We start from the raw sequence: 10,069 nt of genomic DNA on the forward strand, positions 1-10,069 counted from the left end.
AAATTAAGACTTACTTTACCATTTTCAGCCTTTGGGAACAAGGAAGCCTGCTTCAAGAAATAAGTTAATACATAATTACCAACAAAAGAGAAAGCCAACAAGAAAACTATGATTTTCATTGTTTAAATTAATTTTTTAACACTTTTGTTACATGTGGGACTAAATAATAAGTGGACTATTTTAATAAATGAACTTACTTGTTTTAACTTTTAACTTTTAAGTTTAGGTGAAATTATGAGTTTTGTAATTTCTTTTGGAATACAATTTGTCAATTACAGTCACTTTCCGATATATATATTTTTTTCTTATCCTTTATTAAAGCCTTTTAATCTCTTGGAACTCAATTTTTTGCATTGACTATATTGATGTATTATTGTATTAGTATTATTATTACAATTTTGAATTTTTGAATTTTTTATTTTATTTTTTTAATTTTATAGTTTAGGGTAATCGGGTTATGTCGGGTCGTATCTACCCGATTAGACCCGATTATTTTAAACGGGTAAAACGGGTCATGTCGGGTTACCCGGTTATTTTCGTGTCATAATCGTGTCAAATCTGATTACCCGTTTAACTAAACAGGTCGTGTCTGGGTATAGGCTAATCGTGTAACAGGTACCCGCGGGTCGTAATCGGGTCGTGTCAGGTACCTATTTTGCCACCCCTTAGGGGTGATTGGGCGACCCTTGAAATAGATGGGGCCCACCTTGTGACCCGTGTGTTGACCTACGGTTGTGGGTCATCGCTAGACCCTGTTGTGGGTCACCATTAGACACAACGTGTGTCATATCACTTTATACTCACACTGCAATTTTTTTTTTTTTTTTTTAAATGTAATTTTATAGAGGTATGAGAGTCATTATAGTTATTTACACTATGATTTAGCCCCAAACCCTAATGGTAGGTGGGACATTACAATTTTATTTTATTTTATTTTTTTAAGTTGGATACCTTAAATTAAGAGTTTTTCAAGTTTGAGGAGGTGACTGCAAAGCAATGAAAATTTATAGGTGTTAAATGAAGTTTTACTTAACTCTTTATATTTACTTGTCCCTTGCTTTCCTCAAACCCAAATTCCACTTGTATAACAAAATATTGTAATGGTGGTAAACAAAACTTAGGGTCCGTTTGAGTTTACGAATTCAAAAAGTAAGATTTAAAAATAGCGATTTTAAAATGTGATTTTTAAAATGCAATAAACGTTTTACAAAATAGTAGTTTGACATTTAAAATCGTAGTTTACTCTTTAAAATTGTGTGTTCAAAAAGCACTTCCCTACTTGTTATTTGAAAACGCAGATTTTCTACGTTTTCAAATCACAATCTTTTAAAAACGCAATCACAAACAATTCATTTTCTGGGATTTGATTTAAAATCACACTTCATATCTATAAAATTGCAATGTCAAACGCACCCTTACACTCTTAGCCCATTAACACATTTATTCTCCTTTTGTAACTTCTTCCGTTGTATTTTGGTGATAAATTTTAGACTTAGGGAGCTTGGAAAGGTAAAGAATTAAGTTGGATTCTAAGATTTAATTGGTGGGAAGGTTTTGGTATCTTCCTTGTCCTTTCCTAGTTTCCAAGCAACACATTTGTTCTAAATATCTCCTTATTTCTTTGTGTCACATGCTTGTGGGCTTAGGCAAGAATAGGATCTTTCCCTCGATTAGCTCTATTACCAAATTCATTTTCTCACTCTCTCCCAAATTTGAAGCACAAAGTTGATGGAAAAAGAACATATTATTCATTTTCACAAGTCTAGCTTCAATTAAGCTTCCCTTACTTTTTTGAGACACGTTGTCAAATCTTAAACTTGATGTTGTAGTTTATACGACGCCGGTTTGCTCTTTTTTTTTCTTTTTCTTCTTTTTGTTCTTTCTTTTATGGGAACACTATACTTATCTTACTTGAACAACTGTCCAATTTACAATATTCTCTTAAATTTTAAAAGGTTGCAATCGACCCTCTCAAACTACTGGATGCTTTCACTTTGCCCTTTCCGTCAGCATTTTATATTATGTTGAACGAAAACTACAACACATGACCCACAACAAATGATATAGAGTGTGAATTATACCCTCTAGTAGTTGTGTGAAAATACATTTATACCTTTAGACTAAAAAAATAATAAAAAGCTTCTTTGGCCAAGGAGACCCACGACCAAGCTAGCCATATAGGTCTCTAGCCGTGGAGACGGACGGCTTGACCTTGGGTCTATCTTTGATTTTTTTTAATGTTTTCTTTAATGATGGGTATAATGGGCATTTTAAGGATTTAACAGAAAATCCTAATAGATAGGGTTAAATGGGGCTAGGTAGTTAAAGGGGTTGATTGTAGCATTTAAAAATTTGGAGAATATTGCAAATTTGGTAGAAGTTAGAGATGAGGGATTAGTGTATGTAGTTAATTTCCCCTTCTTTTAAAGTAATGATTCTTCATAATAATTTCTTTAGTTCAATTCCCTTGAGCCATTTAAGTGAAATGAAAGGCAAATTGTGATTCTTGCTAATATGCTTTCTATGGTGCCTGTAAGCCTTTTGACAATAAGAAGAAACAAAATACAAATTCGAATTAAAAAAATTACCATCTCCAAGCCCACATAATATTGCTGGAATATTATATATATACAATTTCCTGTATATGACTTCGAAACTTTATGTTATACCATTTGAACATATTTGAGAATTTATGTATGAAAATTTATAATATTCATTTTTCTATCCAAGAAATTGTCGGTGAGATATATATCCTACCATGCTTGTGTGATATAAATTGCCGGTGTAACATGTTGTGGCCGGGGCCTATATGTTTAGAGAACTCGTATTTTACAACTGGGCAGAGGGAGTCTCATCTTTACATTCTTTACTTATAAAAAGAGTACTAATATTAAAGACCAAAACATTCTCTCTCTCTCTATATATATATATATAATGGTACAGCTCAACTCCATTTCGTGTAATATTAACGACCAAAGGTGAAAGGTCGTCGTTTCCGGCCGTCTACGATCGAATAAGTAGCAAAAAAAAGAACTCTATATATATATAGCAGCAGCCAGCAGGTGCAATACACTTTTCTCTTTCTTTTCTTTCTGTTTAGGGTTTATACCTTTCTGTACGCTGATCATATCACTTGTGTTTAATTATTTGTTAAGCTCAAAGTTTCATATGTGTACTGTAGTTGTAGCATAAACATGCAGGGAGTTCATCCAAAATTTGATTTTGTTTTGACATTTTCTCTTTTGGAGTTTTGATTTGTGTTAAGGATTGAAATTTTTTTCTTGATATGGCCTCACTACACAAAAAAAAAAAAAAAAAAAAAAAGGAGGATTAGTAACGTGTCTACAGTGCACTGTTTTTTCACACGTCACCCACGTTACCAAAGAGTGACGTGTGCATTTTGACATGTCACCATTTCGTAACGTGTCATAAGTGACCACGTTACTAATTCCAAAGGGTGACATGTCAAAAATTGACACGTTACTAAATCTCCATTAGTAACTTCCAATTTGTTAACCCGCCACACACTTTGCTAATGACACGTCAGTAACAGGCCGGGCCGTTACCAAAAAATAAAATTTTTGTAGTATGGGGTAGAATTTAAATCGAAGTGTTAATATGCATGAGAAAGTTTGCATGTTTGTGCAATTTTAAATTTTTAACTATTACATCATTCTAGTTTTGGCCCACATAGTGGGAAAACCCTAGCCGACGAAAACTCCCTTCTTTCTCCTATCTCAAGCTCAGCCGAAACTGCTTGAGGAGGAGGAGGGCATACCTTCTGGGTTCCCTCCTCCTCCCATCCCCCTTTGATGTTTTTCCTTCCTTTTCTTTTTGAGCTTCTCTCTTTGTGAGATAACTCACTTTTATCTAGAGTTTTCTCTAGATCTATCTATCATCTATGATGATTTATACCTGACCTTCAAAAAACAGTAGCCGCAATGGATCTCCTCCCCCCGCTTCCCCTTGCCATGGATCGTCTCCTCCATCGCTTCACCGGCCGGATCTGTGTAGGCTTGAAGATTGATTTTTTTAAAGTCTGATCTACTTCTCTCCTTCAGCCCCAGCCAGACACGTGCCTATCCTGCATCATCATTGGCGTTCTAGCTCTCCGGTGAACTTCTCTGCAGCCCCTTTCGATCGTCACGTGCAGGGGCATGGACCACACGCTCTTGTGAGTGGATCTAACGCGCTAGTGCGTGGGTCCCACGTACCGTGCAATGTCTGCCGAAGCCACCCTCCGTCGCAACTGTTGTGTTTTGAGTTTTTTCCTGTTATTTTGTTTAACTTTTTGTATTTTTCTGTGGTTTTGTTGCCTAGTTTTTATCTTGATCCGGTTGGACTTCAAACTCTTTGTCTGTGGAGTGGATCTTTTTTACTTTTCTTTCTGATTTCTTTTTGGAAACTTTTTTTTTTTTTTTTTTTTCCACTGTTACATTTAATCTAAATCTCCATGACTTTTTTTTTTTTTTTTTTTCCACTGTTACATTTAATCTAAATCTCCATGACTTTTTAGGAAGTCTATTTAGATGTTTGATAGGGGTATTCATACTCCTGACGGTTGTATCAATCAGTATACACCGCAGCAAGAGTTTTTTCGGGTTGTATTCACATTTGTCATTTCCCTTTATGATCTCCTTCCTGTTCTTTGAGGTTTGTCCAGTTGGGGTATTTAGTAAGCTTGTTTTTGTTTTTTCTTTTCTGTTATGTTGTCTCTATAACCTCTTTGTTTGAATAAATGTTGGTTTTTTTAATAAAAATTATTATTATTTAAAAAAAAAAAAAAAAAAAAAAACTATTACATCATTCCTTTTAAAAAGAAAAAAAACAAAAAAGAGCGCTTCCGTTTTGTAGCCTCTTTGTTTACAAAATTTCCAAAGAAAAGAAATCCATACCATGGCCCTACCCCCTAGAAAAGTAAAATTATATAGCACATTTTTTTTGTAACAAAATTATATAGCATCTTAAATTAACTTGACATGACACGTTTTTACACTTTTTAAGCCTACTCATTATTGTTCCTTCCTTTCCTCTTCAACTGTTTACCTTATCTTTCTTTAGTTTTCAGTTTCCCTCTTTGTGCACTTTTTTTTTTTTTTTTTTGTTCAAGCAAATTATAACACAAAAACATAAAAAATACATATTACTAAGGACTAAAGTTTGGAGGAGACTCCGTATTCAATAAGTCATCATCTCCTTCTTCATCTCTTAACTAATCTAATTGAATTGTGTTATTTTAGCCAGTTTATAGACGGAGTTAATTACTTTGGGTTTAAACCTATGATTGTTAGGCCCCCCACAGGCGACAACCACATTGACGGTCAATACAAACTTCATAATTGTTAGGTTCCTTGGTGCTTTAGTATTTTGGCGTAGGCATGTGATTAAGCAAATGTCAAGTCCCATTCATGAGATGTTGATTTTTTTTTTTTTTTTTTTTTTCTATTTTTATGCGGGCAACATCGGGTTGATAATTTTTTTATTAGCACATTATGTTAACTGTTGATGCAATAATGATTTTGTTCTTTCTCTCATTTTTTTAAAGTTAATTATTTGTATTTGGCTAAACAAACCATATAATCAATTACTTGTTCATGTTTGTCAAATAAATTTTTTTAACATGCATGTAAGTAAGTTCGTATTTTTCTTTTTTGCTTAACTTGTGCACATATTTCTGATAATTATAAGAAAAATAAGTTATATTAGCTGTATGAAATAAAACGATTTACTGAGAAAAAAAAAAAATTAGCCCGCAAGAAAAGAAAAAAAAAAAAAATCATGTGGTAATTAATTTTCTTTTTTGCATGTGAATTTGAGCAAACTCAAATTAAGTAATTAACACAATAACTCACGCAAGACAATGACCAAAACTATTGATTGAGATACTTATCTTTCTAAATTTTTGTTTTTACGTTTGAGGTTAATTATAATTTGTTGATTGTGTTATCAGCGATTAATCATCAAGAAAGTCTTGTTCGATAACAAAAATGGAAAGAAAGCAAATGAGCCATTTAATCGACATACAAGACCCTCATGTTCCATTGGAAGATTCAATGGCAAAGGAGTTTCAAAGCTTGTCTCTCTTATCCCCTGCGCCTGCATGTAGCATCTATAGAGTTCCTGACCGGCTACGTCATCTCAAGCAAAAAGCCTACACACCAAAGGTTGTCTCCATTGGCCCCCTACGTCATGGTGGTAGTGAAGCCTTCAAAGCCACGGAAGAACATAAAATGAGGTACCTGCGAGATTTCATTGGACGGACTGGGAAAACCTTGAAGTTCTTTATTGACGTTGTAAAGGAGAAGGAAGCAAAAATTCGTGATTGTTATGCAGAAACCATTGATTTTACAAGTGAAAAATTAGTGAAAATCATTCTGGTGGATACTGCCTTCATCCTTGAGGTCTTACTCAAGTCCTTCAACTATAAACTCCAAGATAGAAACGACCGCATATTCAACAAACCCTGGTTGATACAAGATGTTTGGGTCGACATGCTTTGCTTGAAAATCAGCTTCCCTTCTTCATTCTTGAGCATCTTTTCAATTCATACAAAACAGATGTCCTTCTGCAAAATGATGGGACGACACTTACAATCAATATGCTTACAGTAGGCTTTTTCAAAAGCCGAATGGAGTCACCGGGAATAGAAGAAAGATGGGAAGAAATCTTGTATGGTGATTTCAAAATCGAACATTTTGTTGATCTCCTACGACACGTGCAATTTAAGCCTGATGATGCTGAGACAGCAACTCGTAGAAATATGAAACTTCGGACACTAACCACCCCCAGCGCGACAGAGCTACACGAGGCTGGAGTGTTGTTTAAGGTACGGAACGACAGCAAAAATCTATTCGACATAAAATTCGAAAAAGGGAAACTAGAAACCCCAAGCTTTATTTTAAGCGATGAGACAGAATACTCAATCAGAAATTCGTTTGCATTTGAGCAATGCCATTGTAGTGATCAGAACTACATAAATGACTATGTTATCCTCATTCGTTGCCTTGTTGAAACTCGCAGTGATATAGACTTATTGGTGAAGCTGGGAATTATTGAGAATAGGCTTAGCAACGGCCGAGATGCGTCACTTCTGTTAAACAAGCTTGCCGAAGGGGCTATTTTGGACCAGGAAAACTTCTATTTTGCTACTCTTTTTGAGGACTTGAACAAATACTACAATACCTTATGGCACAAGTGGAAGGCACACTTGAAACAAAGATATTTCAGAACACCATGGGAGGCAGCTGCTTTTCTGCTTATTCTCACTATCGTACAAACGGTGTGTTCTGTGGCTGCGGTTTTCCTGGCACTCTAATTAGTTAGTTCAGATTATGTATACTTCTTGTTGTGTTTATATTTGTGTGGGTTAAAATATGCTCATGCCCTTCTAGTTCTGTCATGAACAAGTTTTATTTTGTATTGAATATTTGATAAGATACATTCTTTTTGTGAAATAAATATACTAGTGTGGGTGTACCAACATTTTACCTCTTAAAATGATCTTCATTGAGTGCTAAATGCTAATAAATTAATCAACTTAAGCTTGCATTTTGATGCTTCACAAATCTATGCCTCGTCATAAAAAATGATGAATCTCGATATCAGCCTTTTGGCCTCAAAAGATAGCTTTTACTACTTACAACCGATTCACCAACATTACTCATTGCCAACACTACCAAAAAACAAATATAAAAATAAATAAAAATCCATTACTAATGACTTTTAGTGACGACATGCAAGTCAATATTGCTGATAAGTCTCCGCAAATACTTCGACATTATTGCTCATTAGCGACAACTTTGAGTCGTTGTTGATATCTTCTTATCAGCGGTGACTTTTGTCATTGCAGATAATGTTTAGGGTCATTACTAATAGAAGTCGAACCCAAAACAAGATGTCGGTTATAATAAGTTATCAGCAATGACTTAAAGTTGTCACTAATATCTTATTATTAGGAGAAATGATCCACGTCAATATTTTTCTCATATCATCTCATAAATTCAATAGATCAATCATTAGATTTGTGGGGTCCACCATTAAATTTGTGTGGGGTCTACATAAGTCTACAAATGTAATGATTGATTTATAAAATTAGATGAAAAAAACATTGACATGAATCATTTCTCTATTATTAGCGACAACTTTAAGTCGTTGCGTTGATTAATTGGTCTCAAAGCCATCCACATAATTGTGGACTAGGTCATAAGATAGGATCATATAAGATAAATGAATCACACTGGCAGCCTTGACATTCATCTATTATCACTCATCATCATCCATCTTCTAAGGTTTCTCTGTCTTTTTCATTAACGCTTTGTAGACTCATTCTTGAATCAAAAGATCTTCCATCGTTCTCATTCAAAGAGAGAAGTTGTTCTTGTCATTGAACTTTCTCACTTCATACTTGATACTTGTGAAAAAAATAGTTTAAAGGAAAAAAAAAAAAAAAAACACTCAAAATCCAAAGGTCCAATACACCCAAATGTCGCACTTAGACAAAGGGGATTCTTTCTCCAAGGAAAAAACAAAAGTAAAAACATGTTTTTTAATTTTTTTTAATTTTTTTTGTATTCTTCTTTCTTTAAAATTGTGAATATCAATAACAAAAAACATGTTTGGGTGAATATCAAAAAGGAAAAAAAAAAAAAAAAAAACACACACACACACAATTGAGGTAGTTTTTAACCACCCCTAGGGTGACTGGGCGACCCCCGAAATTGATGGGGCCCACCTTGTGACTCGTGTGTTGACCTACGATCGTGGGTCATCGCTGGACCCTGTTGCTAACACTGCAAATTTTTTTTTTTTTTTTTAAATGTAATTTTATAGAGGTATAAGAGTCAATGTAGTCATTTACATTATGATTTAGCCCCAAACCCTAAAGGTAGGTGGGACATTACAATTTTTTTTTTTTTTTTTTTTTTTGAGTTCGATACTCTAAATTAAGAGTTTTTCAAATTTGAGGAGGTGACTGTAAAAGCGATGAAAGTTTATAGGTATTAAATGAAGTTTTTCTTAACTCTTTATATTTACTTAATTGTCTGTTGCTTTCCTCAAACCCAAATTCCACTTATATAACAAAATACTGTAATGGTGGTAAACAAAACTTAGGGTCCATTTGAGTTTGCGAATTCAAAAATGTGGGATTTAAAAATAACGATTTGAAAATGTGATTTTTAAAATGTAGTAAACGTTTAACAAAATCGCAGTTTGACATTTAAAATCGTAGTTTACTCTTTAAAATTGTGTGTTTTTAAAAAGCACTTTCCTACCTGCTATTTGAAAACATAGATTTTCTCCGTTTTCAATTCACAATCTTTTAAAAACGCAATCACAAACAATTCATTTTCTGCGATTTGATTTAAAATCACACTTATCTATAAAATTACAATGTCAAACGTACCTTTACGTTTGACACGTCAAACTTGACACGTTACTAAAGTTTAAAAAATTATTAAAAAAAAAATTCCGGACAAAAATTTGAAAATTTTTTTTTTCAAATTTTTTTTCCGGAATTTTTTTTTTTTCAAATAATATTATGGAATTTGATTTTCAAAAATCTAAACCCAGCACAGTTGATATCATGGAATCTGATTTTTTTTCTTTCAAATAATATCATGGAATCAGATTGAATAAACCATCAAATAATATCATAGAACTCAAAATGCCTTGAACAAGTTTCAACAACATATACAAACATCTGCAAATCTGGAGCTCGAGCTCCATTTAGGCCTGATATTCAGCTATCTCCTTTTCAGCCTCTTCTTTGGCTTGTTTCAACCTAACCATTTTTTCTAACAATAGAAAGACAAGCTATATATATTAAACCCCAATATATTAATGCAAAACACAAGCTATATATATAATGAGGAATATATACCTGAGGAGATGGACGGAGAAATGCCGAACCTGTCGGAAGGAGTTGTCGGAGAGAGAGAGAGAGTACTGTGAGAAGAGAAAGGAGTTGCTGGAGAGGAAATTCCCTCTTCTTCGAAGCATGTGTTGGGGAGGTAGAAAAAAAATAAGAGGAAAAAAAAGAAAGAAAGAGGAGGGAAAAAATATATTGGAA

At 33.8% G+C, this 10,069-nt stretch overlaps 1 protein-coding gene across 1 annotated transcript; it reads left to right on the forward strand.

Moving 5' to 3' along the window:
• Positions 1-5,987: 5,987 nt before the first annotated feature.
• Positions 5,988-7,315, forward strand: LOC132190725 (putative UPF0481 protein At3g02645). Its single transcript, XM_059605775.1, has 2 exons — positions 5,988-6,401; positions 6,512-7,315. Exons 1-2 carry the CDS (start codon positions 5,988-5,990, stop codon positions 7,313-7,315), a joined length of 1,218 nt encoding a protein of 405 aa, XP_059461758.1.
• The last annotated feature ends 2,754 nt before the right edge of the window (positions 7,316-10,069 follow it).

Source organism: Corylus avellana, chromosome ca8 (genome assembly GCF_901000735.1).
Source record: "Corylus avellana chromosome ca8, CavTom2PMs-1.0".
Classification (NCBI taxonomy): domain Eukaryota; kingdom Viridiplantae; phylum Streptophyta; class Magnoliopsida; order Fagales; family Betulaceae; genus Corylus; species Corylus avellana.

What these genes read in the sequence shown, in the direction of transcription:
- LOC132190725 (XM_059605775.1), top strand. Translation starts at nt 5,988, where the DNA reads ATGGAAAGAAAGCAAATGAGCCATTTAATCGACATACAAGACCCTCAT. An exon ending in ATACTGCCTTCATCCTTGAG is followed by an intron (nt 6,402 to 6,511) that starts GTCTTACTCAAG and finishes CTTGAAAATCAG; the next exon opens with CTTCCCTTCTTCATTCTTGA.